Here is a 19199-nt window from a genome sequence, read left to right as displayed (position 1 = left end):
CCAATTTTTTTTTTTTTTTTTTGATTTGGCGAATGATTTTCTGTCACAAACTGGAGGTTCGGACCCTCCTGACCGTCCACAGTAGGATTCCACTCAGTTTCCAGATAGAATAGTTTCCACTATTTTAATGAAACAAACGTTAGATTTGAACTCCAATTATTAATTTTTTCATCACGCTTGAAATATTCAAACAAAAGGATATTAAACCTACCAACCGTTTTGTTTACTTTTGTATTTATTCCAAGGCTTGAAGGTGAATACCATGGAATCACACCTTTGCGCAATTTCGAATTCCGACTGGTTTTCAGACTGAGGGAGAACATGCAAACTCTAAACTAAAAAGGCCTCAAACACTGGAATCGAACAAGGGATCCTCCCGCTGTGAGGTGACGGCGCTAACCACTGCTTCACCGTGAAGCCTTACGGGTCTTGACTGCACCTTATTCCATTATTTGCTTTTATATATTTTCATTAAAACACATTAGTTTAAAGCGCCGCTTGTTCCTTTCTCATCATGATTTTCTGCAAAAATTGCTCAAACTTGAAGCTTTTTCTTGTTTTGACGCAGAGGCGACCCGAGCTGCTTCTCCTGTCTGTGTTTCCCTTCCCTTCCCCGTCGCCGAGGCTCTTTCTTGCTGCCGTCACCACCTCCCCGCTCCCCAGAGTGCCACAGAAAGCCGCTCGATTCCCCGAGTCGAGCCTGCGAACGAGCTCAGAGCAGCTAAAAACAGCCGCTCGTCTTTGTCAGCGGATCGCACACTTGACGAGTGATACCTCAGCCTCCCTGTTGTTACAGAGTGTTTTGAGTTTTTTTTTCTTTTTTTTCCCTCCCCCCCGTTCAAACAGCAGGCACACTGCGGTTGTTAAAAGGCAGTTGCATCCTAAGTCTGGAATAAAATGTTGTTGTTTTTTTTTTTCTCTTCAAAGAATTCTTTTTCTTTTTTTTTTCCAAGGAGGCACAGTTTAACCTCTGAAGCATTAGTTTGTTGTTTTTTTTTTTTTCTGGTGAGATTTATTTGGGGAAAACTTATATTGAAGCTACTTTTAAATTGTGATTTCTTTTTTCTGTTGTTGTTGTTGTTGTTTTTTAAAGTAGAAGATCAAATCATGCAGCCAAACAGCTCGATACCGACATAAAACGGCTGACAGCTGAGATTTATTGGATTTAAGTGAGCTGTTAGAAGCCTTAAGTGACCTTTGAGATGACAAAGTACTCATCTTGCTATCAACGTCTTCATCAGCCAGAAGCTAAAGAAAAAAAAATAAGAGTCAACAAAACACTGAAAAGGCTGAAGGAGAAGAAGTTTCATAATGCAACGAAGGTAATGAGCTAAAGTCAAACTTACAGTAAGGAAAGTACGAGGCGTGCTCGCCGTGCTGCTGAGTCATCTCAAAGCCCTAAAGAGCTTCATTTGTATGCGAAACGCGTACGAGCTTGAGAGCTCCGTTCAGAAGCTGGGATGCATTGAGAGTTTTACGCCGCCTCAGCAAAGTGCTGGGTAATTAATGTGATAGCTTCATAATGTGTCAATACATCATAACAATAAAAATTAAAAAAATAAGGCATGAACACTTCAGGTGGCACGGTGGGTGTAGTGGTGAGCACTGTCACCTCACCAGGAGAGAGGACACGGTTCAAATCCAGGCTTGATGTAATGTGAGTTGGAGTTTTTGTTTCGTGTTTCGACGGCAACGTTATAAAAACGATGTCCATTTACACGGAAGCAATAATGTGGTCCGCAAGCCAGGCCTTGACTTGGTGTTGTTGCGTGTCGTTTATGTCGTCCACTCTGGACCAAGCCCGAGCGTTTTCAAAAAGTTGGTTCTTTCAGTGACTCTGAGCAGCGTTGTGGTGTAAACAGACTCCCAAAATGCAATGAATGTCTTGTGTTTTCACTCGAAAATATTATGATGTAAATGGAGCCTAAATGTCGCAAAATTAAATCGTCCCCCATTTTACGTATTTGGCGACGTGCATATAGTTTAATGATAAAAATGTTTCATGTCTTAAAGGTGAGTCAGCATTTCATTCATTTATGTCACAAAACTGCTCATTTATTAAAAAATAGATACTTTCTTTAGTTGCTAATTAAAGGTTTTAAAGTATTGTGTGGATACAGGTGGGTTTGACATGAACATGCTGTCTCTGTTTAACTCAAATATAAAATGGCAAAATGACCAAATGAGAAAAAAAAATGGCGTCCAGGGCAGTTGCGTCTCATTGACGGCGGTTCAGGCGGGAATCAGTGAACATCTCCGACTGCAGCTTGGAGGGACTGCTGTGTGATTTCCACCAAAGTACAAGTTTTTAATTTAAAATGTCAATCTTGAGGCAGCATGTATTGAACGAGAGAAAATGTGTGTTTTAATTAATCATAGATTGAATGGATTCAGAGACATGCTGTAGATTTCCCAGCTGTTTTAGTGTTTATCGCTCATGGTCGGTAGTTTGTGTCGTCGTTCGGTGGATGTAAACTTCCCGTAGGTGCTAACATTTGTCCAGATTTGCAGTTCTAAGTCTGATATATCTTCACATAAGATGGATAAAATGTAGATTCTGCAGCTCCGCACGTAAACCCTTTCAAAGTAACACGAGGCGACACGGTGCGACAGTGCATTTCTGTGTGTTCCGCCTTTAGAGGAAAAAAAAAAAAAAAAAAGCTCCGACACTCTCCAGTTGTTTCTGGCTGTTTGCGATTTATGCATTCTGAAGTGTAAATCGCTCGTGACAGCAGAGACATTTGAACTTATCTGAACGACGTCTCCTTGTGTTTTGTCCCGACACGTCAACTGAAAACACATCCAAGCGGAGAGGCAGCGCCACAGCACTGAAACGCTGGTTTGGGTTTTTTTTTTTTTTTCCTTTGTTCTTGTTGTTGTAACTTGATAAACATCTTCCTCACCTTCTCCCCTCACACTCCCATCTAAATCATGACTCCTTTCCACCCACCACGTGAACCTGCTCGCTCCCGAGGTGGTAAAATCAACAGCAGCCGCCTGCTGAACGCCGGTAAATATTTGCCATGCGAGATGAAGTTTTGATGCTCTTTAAAGCAGGCAGGTAACAATCGTCATGCGAGGGTCATGTGGAACTACAGGGTAAATCTCAGTAGAGGGAAAGGCTGCTGGGATGGGTTGCAAAACGATGCTCTATGATCTGGATGTTTGCTATCGGTGGGAGGAAGATGCTCTATAGCGGAGGTCCGCAACCTTTATGACCAAATGAGAGGTTTTTTTTTTATCAATTTCCACCAAATCAAAATATAATTGAAGCTGTGAAACACGTCTATCCTTTAAATTAAGGGTAATACAGCTTAAAAGGTTTAGTGATGTATAGTTTTGATATACGTACAGAAATTCCCATTCGTGAAGTTTCAGCTACTGTTTCGCATGGGAAACATTCCATTTCATCTTCAGCTGGTTTTAGATCTGGTTTTAAAGGTTTTATCCTTCTTCTTTTTGACCATAGAAGCATTCTAATCATTGTGGCTTTTTTTTTTTTTTTTTACATTTTGTGGTTTTTTTCCCCCCATTTTCGCCATTTTAGTTACCGATATGCCTTTTTTTTTTTTTTTTAAAGCTCCTTTTAGCCAAGAGTTCAAAGTACTTTTGAAAATGACTTTGTGTGCATAAATAAAAGATAAAATGTTTATTTAGGTCTAATTTTCTTTAAGGCGCCTCAGAGCCACATGTGGCTCCAGACCTCTGATCTATAAATCTGGATGTCAAGTGAAGTTACATGACTGAGTCGGTGCAAAAGCGTTTTTTTTTGTTGCTTTTTTAAATCAATATTTAATACTAACAATGGGGTCATTTGCCGTGATGAACCCACAGATAATTATCACCCAGCACAGTAGTTTCCTCTCAGCTCTTCCAACCAATTAGCATCTTTGGGCTCATTAGTTTGCTTTCCAGCCTGTAACTACGTTGACTCGTTCTCTCAGTTTTAGGCTTTCTTCAGACAAATGGTTCGATAAAAAGCACAAAAACAAACAACAACAAAAAAACCTTCACTGTTTTTAAAAATAAATAAGTGTAAATATATAGCATTTCAGACAGTTTTTGATGTGTGTTATGCAGCAGAATGCGAGAATAAACGCTTCAGGGACAATTCAGGACGGAAAATCACAACAGATTTTTCAAAACTTTGATAAAGTGCAAGAAGACGGCAGCTCAGATTCTTGTCAGAGCCTGTGTTCGGTCCGGTTGTCTGTTTGCACACATTGGGTTTGGGACGGTAGAAACGGAGCGCTGAGTCGGACCGAGTGTCAACACAACGCCGTCTAAAACCCGGGAAGCTAGATGCTCGCTGGTGAACATTTAGCAGCTGAACAAACAAGCCTTTGCTTCAGGAGCATTTGGAAACAAAACCTAGCCGAAGGCAGAATTTCAGAGGACAAGCAGAAAAACGCGGCTCCGGAGAAATAATAATGTTGCCTCTCATCTGCTAAATGTGTGAATCAGCAGCTGTTTGCCAACACATTATCCACATAATTTAGTGTTAATATGTCAGGGCTGTTTACAGGCTTTTTTTTACCCCCCTGCTGCCACTAAGTGCACAAAAATTGGTTAATGTTGGGTTTTAGTCCAAATTGACAACGTTCCTCGAGTTCGGCTGCCCGGAGACTTACATGAAAGCCTTTATTCAGAAGTCAAAAGCAGGAAGTTGTGGTGTGATTAAAGATGAATAAGAGGTGGTTAGTAAAGCTTTGCATAAACGTCCATTTATAATTCTGGCAGATTTAAAAGAATCGACACAAAGCCAATTTTAACACTGTAAGAGGTATGGCGGGGGGGGGGGATAATTAAAATCACCTCCTGGGTAAATTTCAGACTTTGGGGTTTTAAGTCGTGTCATATTTTTATGAAATCGCATTGATGAAATTCAGTTTCACCTTCTTTCTTTTCAACTGAGTCGTTAATGTGACGAAGAACTATCTACTGCGGCCATGGTGCACATACACCGTAGTGGCGTTTCAGGAAAAAATGGCGTTTTCCCCATTTACACAAAGATGGAGTTGTTTTCCAGTAGTTGCATTTTCATTGGCAATGAGCATTGTTGTTGTGTAAACAAAAACCTAAAATGTGACTTAATTTTTCCGTTTTCACTTGAAACAGTGTGTAAATTAGGATTAAGGCTGAGTTTGTGAAAGCATTAATGATATGTGCATGCTGTGGAGGTTCGACAGGGGGTTTGCAAACACCGCGTGGATATTAACGAGGGAGTTCTCAGATAAATCTACTATATTATGCAATGAAGTTTACCGAAGTCGGTTCCACTTTGATGAGACTGTTCTACCAAGTCTTTACGAACTTTTAACCTCGTCTGCCGGTTCAGACTGAAATCTTGCAGGAATCAGATCTGATTTTTGTAGAAATGTGGAGAATAATTGTTCTCACAGCCCTGAATGACACCAATGAACTGAAGAAAAAGAAAGTCTGTAAAAAAAAAATGCACGCTCATTGTCGGGGAGACAAACTGCATTAACTCCTCCACCCACCAAGTCCAGCTGATTCACCGGACACAGATACATGACGTCCAGAAGCTCGTTGAATTTCTAGTGATCAGTGTCCCAAATGTTGTGAGTTATTCTTATTGGACTAATTATAATAAATTGACTTTCACAGGGTTAAATTAATATTTTAAGTACTTTTTGTGCACTAAAACTGTTGGAGGTGTTCGGTACAAACACATACGATCACCCAATAAGACAGTATGAGACCAGGCCTGTAGGAGGAAAATACACATCTAACATAACAGTTTATCATGATTTCTTAAAAGCACAAGCCAATGTTTAAAAAATAAATAACTCCACCTATGTGGAAGAACCAATCATTTAATCATTTAGACAGAAAACGAGGTATGTGATTGCAAAACGTACAACACTGTCAACAAACTTCAACCTGTGTGTCGCGTCCACCTCTGGAATGACCCCTGATGCAGCTGACGGGATAAAACCTGCTTTGGTTAAATAAAGTTACGTTAGCTGCTTCAAATGTTTTCATCTTTTACACCCAAGACACAAAGCATCATCAGTGAATTCTGTCCGCAGTCTGCCTGAAAATAAAATAACAATGCTTTAAAAAAAAAATAAAAAATGCATGACAATCAAATTGTTATCCTGTGAGACAGAAAGGCTAAGAAGTACGGCTGATCATTATGCATCGTCAGATTTGCAGCCGTGATAGGGCGAAGTGGGAGAATTGGTTTTGTTGGTATTCCAGCCGGACGCCTCGGCGCAGTTTATTGTTGTGCGCCGTTGTTAACGTTGCATCGCCGACTCTCCGAGCAGACAAAAGAATAACAGTGCGGCTGTGTCTCGCTCCCCTCCAGACTGGAGTACGTGTCAGCTGAGTCCAAACGCCGTGTGTGGAAGCGGCATCAAGACCCGGATGCTGGACTGCGTTCGCAGCGACGGCAAATCGGTCGACATGAAATTCTGCGAAGAGGTGAGCCTTGCAAAAAATTCCTCAACTTTTTTTTTTTTTTTTGTCACTTCTTTCTTGGGTAGTTCAGCCTCTACTTTCTTTGACACTCCAGTTTTTCTTAATGACTTAATTACATCACGCATTACTTCGCATTATCTTCCCCTTCCAGTACCATTAAGCCCTCAGTGACATGAAATATTCAGGAGTATTCGCAGGCAGAGATGGTTGCCGTTGCTTCGGGTGTGAGCGTTTTATCCATTCAAAATGTGTCTCGGCTCTCTGTAATTGGAGCCGGCGGGCTGTGGCAGAGCCGTCCCCACAGCTATTTAACCCTTGGCCCACTTCATCATCTGGCTCATTCACAAAAACACAATGTGACAGAAAGGCTCTCGCAGCAGCCCGCCGCACCCCGACGCCGCCGGCCTGATGTTGCCCGGCACGTCTGAACTTTGCCAGAACAAAGGCTGCCGGGGAATCCGGTACCGGGAGGGTCAAGCCACCGTCAGACCGGAACAGATTGACTACATGAGCGCTGAATGTTTTCCTGTTCGTTTTGAGCCGCAGCTGAAGCTGGAGAAGAAGTGGCAGATGAACATCTCCTGTGTGGTGGAGTGTCCCGTCAACTGCCAGCTGTCGGAGTGGTCGGGCTGGTCGGAGTGTTCACAGACCTGCGGACTGGAAGGTACGGCTCAAAGGAAATGGAGAATAGAATGTGAACTCAAGGGGTCATCGGGGGAGTTGGACCTACAGACATCCCAGCCTCAATTTTATTTCATGAATGTACTTGTGCCAATAATAAACACAAAATAACGCATTTGTAAAGCTGCAGTCTTCAGAGCGATCCATCAGTGGATCTGACAAATAGAATTCTAGAGACCCATCCATCCATCCATGTTTCGTGAGGTGAAGAGGGGAGTGTGTGTTTAGCTTTTCAGGAGACAGAACAGGAAGCAGATGCCTGATGGGACATTTGACACAATTTTGCTCTGGTTTTGGTTGATTTGTGTTTTGAAGTCATGGGGAACCTAAAGCAATAGCCAAATAAAGCTCTTAAGAGTCGAGAAGAAAATGTCTCACCAGAGCTGATACGCCCAAGCCTCCATTTTTCAACACTGTAGATGTCTTCAATCTGATTATCCTGCAATATCATGGATAAGATTAATTATCTCATCACATATTTAATAAGCAGAACACGATAGGAAGACGTCTTTGAGAGTGACACGGAGTTTCCTCACTTCCTTGCACCTACAGTGTGTTTCCACCACTGCGGTGGTTTCAACCCGACATCACAGCCCTCGGGACGATCCGTCACGGCGATCATGGAAAGCGCTCATCGCTTTCGTATCCTGCCTAAGGGCACTTTGCCACGAGCCGTGGAAAACCACCCTAGTCACCGCTGCCCCGTTATTTAAGACGCCAGATGTAATCTTTAGAAGCTTTAGAGTGTTATCAAAAACCCGACTGCTGAACCTTGCACATGGACTGGGTCAGCCTTTTCTTCATTAATTGCACATCATCCCACTCCATTTTTTTTTTAACCTCTTTTGCACTTTTCACGAGCTATAGAGAAATTGCGCTGCAGTAAAAAGCCAAAGCCAAAGCAAAGAAAGGGAAGAGGGTTGAAGAGCAGGTAGAATACAGGTTCAGGGACAAAGTAATAAAAGTACATTTACATTGAAGACAGTCTATAAATGTTTTTAAGACGTGGTGTAGGAGAGGGGCAGGCTCCACTTCTCCACGCCGGTGGCCAACAGCCAAACCTATTAAAGTCTTGAATTTGCAACAGACAAAAAGGGGCTTATGGTCTCGTACAAATGGAGTTAACCTTTCACCTCACTCGTCTGCCGCCGCTTCAGTCGTCTCAAAGTCGTCCTGTGCAGAGGGCAGGTGGCAGCTGGCTGGCGCCTGAGTCCTCCTTCAGGTGGCGAATGGGAACGCAAGACGGGGCGGCGCAAGATTCTCTAATCCAGGCGTGAGATAAGCAACGTGCAGCGCGAGACGCTTTATTTGATGTCAGGGCTGCGACGAGGAGGCGTCCAGCTGTGAGCCATAAACAAAGACATCAAATGCTCAATTATTTCCATACGTTTTGATGCTTCAGATGCCAATAAAGCTGCTTTCTTTATTTCAATATACTCCATCATAAATGAATTACATGTTTCAGATTTTTGCAGACTAACATAGATCAATGATAAACGGCAACACTGGATTCATTTCATTTATTAATTTATTTGAATGTGGCAGTGCATATTAATGAACAGACAGCCAGTGCAGTTAATGTGCCAGATTTAGCTTGGAGGTTGATGTTTGTAGTTATTTTTTATGAAATATTTATCTGTTTTATAACTTATTTATACTTATATGTGACATAATGAGGTAAACATTATGACATTTTTAAGTTGGGGCTTTCATATGAAACCCTGCAATCAGTAAAAATAATCATGTAAAAGGCAAAAAAAATTTGAAGGGGGGGAATCCAGATTTTGCCAGAAATGTTTAATGATTTTGGGTTGAATGGGTGTCAATTACATATATATCAAACCCACCTCAGACTTTTTCCTTCCACTTATTCAATTTCTAAAGATATTGCTAATATTTTCACTTAAAAAGAGTCATTTTAAGTGATGATAAACAACCATGGCTTGACTCAGCATCTCCAGCTTGTCACTAGCTGCAGCTTGCACACAGTCAAACTTAAAAAAGCACTTTCACGCACCATTTATTTCCCCCTTTTTTTTTTAACCCCTCCATTTTTCTGTTTATGTGAATACCCTTTCTCTAAAGTGCCAAAGCATGCAATGGTGGAATCAAAACACCCACACTCAGCAGAGCAGACTTAATGACAAAAAAAATATGAGAGACTTCCTGCTCCTATACTGGAGGCATTTGAGAGGAAGTGTTTATTGAAGAGAGAGTGTCGCTGTGATGCCAAATGACCGGGGAAGACTCGTCCTCCTGTTGCCTGCTCGTTGTTCCGGCCATTCACAAAAAAAAAAAAAAAAAATGGAATCTGTCCCATTCCAGCATCTCGCTGCTCGAGGCTGCGGGAGCGCTTTGAAGAAGACGCTCCGCCGCAGCGGTTGGTAAATCACTAGGAATAAGATAAAAGTTTAAAAGAGGCTAAAGAAGGAAGAGGGCACCGTGTGTGTGTGTGTGTGTGTGTGTGTGTGTGTGTGTGTGTGTGTGTGTGTGTGTGTGTGTGTGTGTGTGTGTGTGTGTGTGTGTGTGTGTGTGTGTGTGTGTGTGTGTGTGTGTGTGTGTGTGTGTGTGTGTGTGTGTGTGTGTGTGTGTGTGTGTGTTGGTTCTCCTGTTGGAATAGGACAGGAGGTTGTAGGGTTTGTGTGTGAAAAGGCTGAAAGGTGCATTCATGGGTGAGCAGATTTCTGGGGAATGAAAGAGCGAACATGTGAACAAATAGACGATTGGAGAGTCGGGCGCTTCGAAACGGGGAGACGTGGTGGTTTGAAAGGATTCCAGGTGATTCACAGCGTCAGTTTAGCACTTTACTCAAACTGTCTGTGAGCCTCATTGCTGCAGTGTCTTTATTTAATGGGGAGTAACCCATCGAGTTAATAGACTCTGAGCCATTTTAACTCAAATTGACCAAGAAACAATTGAGATCTTGGGGAAAGAGCGACGGCAATTCAGGAAACCCTAATATAATTGTTTGCATTGTGAGGTTAATGTGGATGAGTTGTTTACAGAGGGAAGGAATGAATGCCTGTGCCATCCCTTGTTTGCTCTAAGTTTGATGTGAGGAAATTAAAGCTATAGAGGAGATATATTAACAAAAATGAAAAAAGCCCTCCTTATCAACTCAAGATTTATCAACTGTTGAGAGTGGAGTTTGGGACCATGCTGCTTGAGTGCTACTTAATTAGCCACTTGGCTATGAAACCAATTACTTTTTTGAAGTGCCAGTGGTTGACACAGTGTGTTGATTCAAATAAATTACATAAATATCCCAGGAAAGCAGTTAAGCACATATGATGTCATTTCAATTCTGAATTTATAGTTAATTGTGCACCGAGAAATTACTGTTGTATTTTGGTGCTATTTAAATAAAGTGAATTGCTTACAGGACAGAAAACTTCAGCAATCACTGTTTTAACTATTCTTCTATAGTTCAGTGACTCAATACACCACCTCGTGGTGCAAACATGTACTGCAAGGCTAAACAGAAAGGAAATCTAGATTTATTTATTTTTTTTACTTATTCAGCTGATTATTTGAGGTTATATTGATTAAAATTAAACAAAAGAGTATATATTCATACTTTTAAGTCCCCATTATATTGTTGTCATTCATTGAATAGCAATGCCATATTCACCCGATCACACTTCCTAATAAAATACACCATAAAGGGAAAAACTACTATTCCACAAAAGCAACAATATGCAACAATGGAGAGGAGAAACTACTTTACAGAAACCTGCATGAAAATGGTTTTCAAAGTGTGGTGCTGCCCCTCACTGGACCAGTGCAATACCAGAAAGGATCTAGACCCGGAGTGTCAAACATTTTAGTCACATACAGACTAACTTCCTATTCAGTCTGGCCAGTGCCATAATAACCTTTCAGTATATATTTTAAAGTTTGTCTTTGTTGTGGTGCAGAGTATACCTGATGAAAATGGTCCAAAAACCAAACAATTACTATAGAAAATGACTATAATTTCAATATAAAGCACAAAAAAAAAGAAAACTTCTCCTATAGCTGTTGCGTTATGCATGTTTTTACAAATCCACCCTGCCAGCGTGGCTTTGAGGCCAGTATGCCAGCAGCGAAGTCGCTATCTTTCATGGCAGCATCGCCAACGTCTCGGCTCAGGTCTCAGTGTTGTTCCATACTCTTACTGAAAAAACCAAAAGATGTTCTTAACTATTTTTGACCAGTTTCTTGGTGGTTTCTCTGGCTTGGAGCCTCTTGCAGGCCAGTTTCACCCACAGGCCTTACATTTAAGACACCTGAAGTAACTGGTTTTTGAGCAGAAATTATGATAAAAGAATCAAATGGAAAAGCAAAAATATGAACTAAATTTACATGAAATGTAAAAAAAACAAAAACATAATGGTATCAGGTACAACAGTTACCTGCTGTATGTCAGAACTTATGAAGTAACTTATATTTAAAATTCAAGATTTATGCCTTTGAATCCCTAAAGAACATCATCTTAGGAGTTCTTGCATACAACCAAGAATTCCTCCATAAGGGATGAAAATCAAGCTGAAATCTCCCTGGTTTTGCAGACTTAACACAGACGTTATAGATAACTTCAAGTTTTCTCGCAACAGACACAGTAAAGTTGTCCAGCGTGACCATATTTTCAACTTTAAAGAGTTCGAGGGCAGACATTATATATATATAAAAAAAAGAAGAAGAAGTTGTTTTTATCTGAGTAAAGAAGAACATTACAGCTCACTGAAGTCTAGACAAGTTTATGATTTCACAGGACCTTCACCCTCGGGTTCTCCATGTATCACAAGCGTCATACATAGATTTTCTCAAATTATTGACCTCTTCGATCGAGGGATGTTTGCAGGTCAACAAGTAAGGGAAGTTGGAAAGTTACTGATTTATATATTAAATCTCTTTTCTCTTCTGGATTTAAACAAGTCAAGGCGTCGTCGTCCTTATTCTGATTATGGTTTTTTTCCCCGTGCGTGATTCCAGGTAAGATGTGGCGTCAGCGGTCGGTGGTTCAGCCGTCGCAGGGCGACGGGAGGCCGTGCCCGTCCCAGATGGAGCAGTGGAAGCCCTGCCCGGTGCGGCCATGTTACCGCTGGCAGTACAGCGCCTGGTCCGAGTGCCGCGTGGAGGTGAGCCGATGCGTCACGGCATAATACCATAATCCGAGCGCATTAAATATTAATACCGGCATCGACCTCGGTCTGTCAGCAGCTAGAAACGCGACTCTGACAGGCCTCCGGATCAATACGCGTGAGAGTTCCAGCCAAAAGGAGGAGTTTGGTTTGCAGGGATCTCTGCACCTGGGGGGGGGGGAAAGAAGAGAGAAAGTAATGGAGTCTTTAGTATTGATGAACAAGCTCATCAAATCCCTGCTCAGAAAGTTATTTCGAGAGACGGACAGTGCAAATCAATCTAATGCATCTTTAATGCTGATACATTACTGTAAACCAAAACCTCTGCCAAGAAAAATGTGGCGCTTTTACTTTGCGCGCTCCCGGGTTAGATTAATAACCATTTATGACAGAGAGTGAAACTTTCCAAGCGTGTTTCTGCTTTTATGGGCCAGATACAGTGACAGGCCATCAGTTATAATTCATTTAGATAATTTGTTCGGCTTAATTAACTCTCTCTCCTTGAGCTCCTCCTTTATTATTCATACTGAACAGAGACAGCAAACTTATGCTTTTCTCATCCTGGCGGCTTGAGCTGTGCCCGTGTCTCCATTCACTCTGTCAAAACGACACATTGGCTTTGTTTTTGTACCTTTTTTTAAAAATACTTTCCGATGACGAGATCAGATTTCACCGTTTACATTGAAGTGCAGGTCTACATGTACCTACGACATCTGATGCAGTCAGCAGATCAATCCCATAATGCTTTGCTCTGTGACGTTGCAGTTTGATGTTTGAGTCATCGGACTAATCAACCTTTATTTATTTATTCTGAACACGTGAATCACAAAACGAAGGCTCAGAAAAGGAGAGAAAATTTGTCTTTTTTCAAATTGTATTTCATTTACATAGGTAGCCTTGAATATTTACATACTTATAGTAGCAACTATAGAAAATAAATACTTATATTGTATCATATTCTTAATTCCTCAGTCTGTTGTATACTACAACTATTACTCCTGAGACTACAACTGCACTACTACAAAAAGTGCTATATAAATACAATTGATTGATTGATTACTACTACTACTAATATTGATGATTATTATACTAATAATTACAATTTTTAATATTTATATTATGAACAAATCCATTTTCAGAAAATTATTCATACATTGATCAAATGGGTATAATAATATATAAGGTACTATTTAAAATGGATTCTCATATGGATGCGTTTCTTTTGTTTTCATCTAACTTTACTTCAAAAGTTTCTACCTGCATCTCCATTTAACTGATCAATTATTATGTTCATGACGTAAATCAATAAACGGCTTTCTGACCATCAAGACCCAAAATAGTTGGACCCATAGCGTCGTCTGTGTCCGTCTCGGATTGCAGCTTTAAAAAGCCGCTCATTCATATTTCATGCCGTTAATGTTTTTATGCACTTTGTAAAAAGCATCAATAGCGAAGGAGAAAAAACAAAACATTATTTGTCATCAATCCTGTTTATTGTGATTCGGACACAAGATCGTTATTCCAGGTCACAAGCTCGGTTACTTAAAGTCATCAGTTATGATGGCAAATAGCCAAACGTCCATTAACTCCCTCCTCCAACTGTGCTGACTCACCATCCTTCATCCTTCATCCTTCCTTCCTTCCTTCCTTCTTCTGTGGTGCTGCCAGAGCGTGGTGTGTGGACACGGCACCCGCTACAGGAACCTGTCCTGCTCCGTGTCGGACGGCTCCGGCGACGGCGAGGGCAGCCTGGTGGACGAGGAGCTGTGCAGCAGCCTGGAGCTGGCCGTGGACGGAGACAAGCAGATCCTGCTGAAGGAGGCCTGCACGCTCCCGTGTCCAGGTAACCACACCTGGAGGACACGGCAGGGCTCTGCAACCTGCAGCCTCGCTGCCACATGTGGCTCGTCGGCCCCCCTGCGGGGGCTCCGTGACATTTTCTGAATATTATTTATTAATATTTTGCTTCCGTTTTTATTTGTGTTTGCATACCACACCGATTTTCAGAAATGTTCTAAATCTCCAGGCTGAAAATAAAGCCAAATAGAGTGAAATAGCTAAAACAGACAAAATTGTGGGAGTTGACAATTGTAAGGGAAAATCATAGGAGGAATAAAAGACGAGTATAGTAAAAACTTCTCTCACCACAGGAAATGCACAGTAACTATAAATAGTTAAACAACTAAAGTGGCTAAAATAGCCAAGATGCATCAAATAGCTAAAGCAGGAAAAAGAGGAAACATCTATTAAAAAATGACCACAATAAAATATCTCAATTATACCCTTTATAAATGCAACCTTTTTGTTTATACAGTTTTTTTTTTTTTCTTTATTTCAGAGAATCTAGTTTTTGTGGCTCCAGACAAATTGTAATTAGTGATAAATTGTGACTCTTTATGACTCTTTCAGTGATAAAGGTTGGAGTCCTCTGGTACGCATGCACTGAATTCTGATTTATTTTCAAGTTAATGTCATCTTGTCGACACTTAAGGGGAAAAAAAAAAATCCACATTCAGCTGGGCTGTGAGACTTTTACAGCGGTTCACACGTAAATGAAATAATTCTTTTACAAGTCCTGCTTTGTATTGCCAACCTGCAAAAGTCAGTGTGAAGGCGAAGCGGCAGCCGACACTAATAAGTGGTTTGATGTAGATATCACAAAGCAGCCGGTATAAATACTCCTGCTTCAAGTCGGCTTGTTATTTCTAACCACCGGTGCTCGGCGTCTATTTATGACCTGTAAAATCCAAACCAGCAGCTCCACTGACGGCAGACTGAAGGAGCTAAATTACATTACATAGCATTGAATAACTGCTTTTTAACCAAAAAAATAAAATAAAAAATCTGAGTCATATATAAACAGCAGCAGCTCAGAGAGCTCCTCGCATAACAACGATATCCCACGTGCATCTGGGTCTATTCACTTCACAGTTCTTATCCATTCCCCCAGTTTTCTCAGCGTCGATCTCAAGTTCTCACCAGTCATCAGCTGAGATAAAAGTCACAGCTTTTTTTTTTTTTTTTTTTTTTTCCCTTTCGCCTCACACACATGAAAAGCGTAAAGCAGAGCTCCATCCCGAGCAGGCCTCCCACCAGGCGCACACCGAAACGTGTTGGGCCGAGCCGGAGGCGCCGCCGTCAGGGGCTGTTTTCTCTTTTATGTGGAGCCGCACGCACTATTTGGACCACCTGCCCCAGCCGGCGATATAGACCAGGAGGCGAGTCGAAACGAAAGCTGTGACCCCGGCAATTGAATCCGTTTCCATTTGTACGACGGGGTAGAACAGAGGACGAAGTGATTAAAATGCACACATGGAGATGAAAAGGAAGGATGCAATCAATAATCTGTGTGGGTGAGATAACCAAAAAAAAAAAAAAAAAACCCTAAAGGCTTGAAAAAAAAAGAGACAAGATGGAAATGGTGATAAAACATCAGTGAAAAACAATCTGCCGGATTGTCAATGGCAATAGAGTGTGGATGTTGTGCATGTTTGCACTTTACATGTGAATGACAATGCTGATAGGCCAGAAAGATATTTATTGAAGTTGCTTGTCAGTGGTGGCACATTTAAAAAGTTATTTACATTTTGCATAGAAGTCGATTTGTAAAAGTCAAAACTTGCAAAATCACGGATCAGATTTTTCATCTTCGAACTCCAGTTTATTCATTAACGATGCTGAGAAAACAGTCAAACGTCATCTTAACGATGTCATTGTCATGATGAGCTGAGTTAACGTCTCAGACTCGGCCACATCAGTCTCAGGGTAAATGAGTGAAGCGACTTTGTACATAAATAGACATAAATCTACAATCATCACACACATTCCTTGGAAAGACCTCACTGACTAGATTTACAGCGGTATGAATTAAGAACTGATGTGTCAAGGAGATGTTTTATTGGAAAAAATAATCGTAAACGCAGCCTGACGTTTATCACTTTTAAATAAAACGTAAACAAATCAATGTTTCGTCTCAAATCTATTAACTTTCTGCTTTCATAACCACCAAAGTTAGAAACAATGAGCACCCGCTTGCAGTACAACTTAGCATTCGCCTTGCATTACCAGTTTTCACCACAAGATGGTATATTGACTCAGATACAAAAAACATTAAAGGAACGATATACCTGGAAAAAAAAAAGTGAGCCTTGTTACAACTATCCATTATACAACCAGAATGCGCTGATAGCTCAATGAAAACAGCAACAGTAACTCACTACTGCCACCCAGTGCACAGCAGTAGAACGACATGGTGCATCTTTAAGAAAAGCCCAACGTAAAACCACATGTAGTTTCAGGTGGTTAAAGTTACAACATTTACACTCAATGTCGTGTGTATCTTAATTTAGCAGCACAACTTTAACAATAATGTGTCAGTACCCATATTTGAATTTACTTTGATATAAATCTTAAACTATTTTTTATGATATTCAGTTTGTGAGCGGATTTGTGGTCGAGAACGGACCAAAGTCAGGTTCCTCGCGTGATGATGTAATTCATGTGGGTGACGTGAATCATTTGGTTAATGGCGGTAGGGATGACTGGAGTCTGAACTTTCCCAGGATCCAATAAAGATCAGGACACTGCAGCTAATGTTGCTATAAACCCGTCACTATCCGGCACATGCGAGGAAATGATCGGTGAAAGTGCGGGTGGTTGAACGGGGATTTATTATTATGTTAAGTCTATAAACTAATGCGCTTAATCAATTAATGATTTGCTCCTTATCCTCTGAAGTCGGGATCAATTACTATTTCTGGTAGTAAGCTAGTTAGCGAGGCATGCTACCGAATGCAGCTTATGATCGAGACGCTGTTTAATCAATCTTTTCTGAGAGTTTTCCAACTTCTATACTGTTGAATCCAATTGAGAATTGATGGAGAAGATCCCAGATAACTATGGGTAACAGCAGGGATTGGATCAGCTTGTATTCAAACCGGGGGATTTCTCACTGTGAGGCGAGAGTAATAACCACTATTCCACATTTTCGACATTACAGTTTGTAGCATATAATTTTGTCTTCTTGGAAATCTCCTAAAATAAGACTAAAATGATAAGGGACACAACTTTTCTGAAACACCACTACTGCGCACATAGTGAATAGTTCAACACGTGAGCGGGTCAATGAACAATAGCAACAATGGCGGCTTCCACAGTGTCGTGACTCTCAGTCCATGTTCTCCAGGAACTTAGTAATTTTATAGTTTCACCGTAATAACAATACGTGTACTTGCCATTGTTCATGTTAATAGCACGTGTTTGTGCCTCTTGGCCTGGCGTGCTAACTACACTTTTCAATCGATGTGTTTTCACTTTAAATGCTGTCATGTGAATGGGCTCTTAGCCTGTTGTCAGATGCTGGATAAATAAACTTTCAACAAATCAAAAAGAACATCATTACCTAATGTATTTAAAAAAAATTGTTATTGTACTATATAGATTTTAGACAACTCACAGCAAGACATATTTTCACTCAGCACTGCCACCCATCACAAGAAGTGGTACGACAAGACACAGAAATTCCCGTCCCTGAGGTATAGATTATAGTTCTCAAGCAGATTAAGAAGACGTGAGTGTAGAAACAGACTTGTGTCGATGCCATGTGTTGTTCGGAGGATCCGCCCCTCTTATTGAAGCTTGTTAGTGTCGCCATGTGTGCGCACATCTTCAGCCCGAGTAACCCCAGCGGGTAACAACTCCTCAAACCTGGCAGAATCTGTCCACCATCAACCTGCACAGGATGCCTTTCTCTTTTTTTTTGTTGTCCTTCTTCTCCGTTAATATTGGATAGTAATTATGTTCCAGCACACTCTTTTATGCCGTTGCTGGACATCTGTTGTGATTTACATGATTGTGGGATATTATACAGCACGCAGATGCAGACTTTCATTTAATCGCCGCTCGTGGTCAAACGTTTTACCGCCGTCTGGTTAGCAGAGCGAGCAAACAGTCTGGCGTTGGTTTAATGTAAGAGGGTTTGAATGTAACCGTCCTCGCAAACATCAATCAGGCTCTGGGGAGCAGTGGCTGCTCCGCTCCTTTATGGACACATCCCGGGCTTCAAAGGGAGGATTCATTATGTATTAATGTGATTACATTTTCTGCTGCTATCTTCTACCGATTAGGAGAAGACAACAATCATTCGTCATATCCTGAATTCTGAGGGGGTTTTTTTCCCTCCATTTTTTCATGTCTAAAATTGTATATTTGCCACATTATCATTAGACATTTTTCATTCAATCAGATCCTTAATCCATTTTTTTAATTTAAGGAAACATGTCTACATGCCTGAAATGTCACTTTCTTTTAGATTATGGTTAAAATTTTGAGATTTGTTTGTGAATATAGACCCAATAGCTTCCTGTTTCTCTGTGCAAAAGGAAGACAGGTTAATAGAAATATCTATAAATGAAACCTTTAAGTATGGTTTACACAGTGTGAACTTTTTCAAGTGGAAACAGAAAATGCAACTTTTCCACAATGCTGCCACTGCACATGTGCACCACGGTCGTAGTTTTTATTCTTCTGTACATCCATGAGTAGTTGGGCCATAACGACAATGGCGATAAAATGCATCAATAAATGTCTTTTAATTTTTAAACTTCTATAATCTTATGCTTGTCCCAGTAGGGAATTCTAGCAGAGATTACAGAATCCCAATAGAAGTTGTTTTTATTACTACCAACAATAATAATAATAATACAATTTATTTGTATTGCACTTTACTTTGATACATCTCAAAGTGCTAAAAACAGCAATATTATAGAACTTCAAAACAAATCTGCCAAAAAAATCAATAAGAACAAAACACTTAAAACTGAAATAAAAGTCAATAAGAGCTGCAAAATTAGAATGGATTTAGTCCCTTTTTAAAAGAACCAACAGTCTGAAGGTCAGAGAGTGAATTCCTCCGTTTATTTTATTGATTTATTTGAGACATGTGGAAAA

The 19199-nt window shown here is 40.7% G+C and overlaps 1 protein-coding gene across 1 annotated transcript in view; it reads left to right on the top strand.

The window, feature by feature from the left end:
- thsd7ab (thrombospondin, type I, domain containing 7Ab) overlaps positions 1-19199 on the top strand; it is a gene marked incomplete at both ends in the record, with an annotated part of 208610 nt that overhangs the window by 167945 nt on the left and 21466 nt on the right. Inside the window, 4 exons of the mRNA XM_080501462.1 lie at positions 6335-6450; positions 6994-7111; positions 12103-12248; positions 13920-14094. Coding sequence (XP_080357588.1) covers positions 6335-6450; positions 6994-7111; positions 12103-12248; positions 13920-14094 — 555 coding nt within the window. The remainder of the gene's footprint in view (positions 1-6334; positions 6451-6993; positions 7112-12102; positions 12249-13919; positions 14095-19199) is intronic.

Source organism: Blennius ocellaris, assembly GCF_963422515.1.
Source record: "Blennius ocellaris genome assembly, chromosome: 8".
Classification (NCBI taxonomy): domain Eukaryota; kingdom Metazoa; phylum Chordata; class Actinopteri; order Blenniiformes; family Blenniidae; genus Blennius; species Blennius ocellaris.
This window is presented reverse-complemented; position numbering and strand designations above follow the sequence as displayed.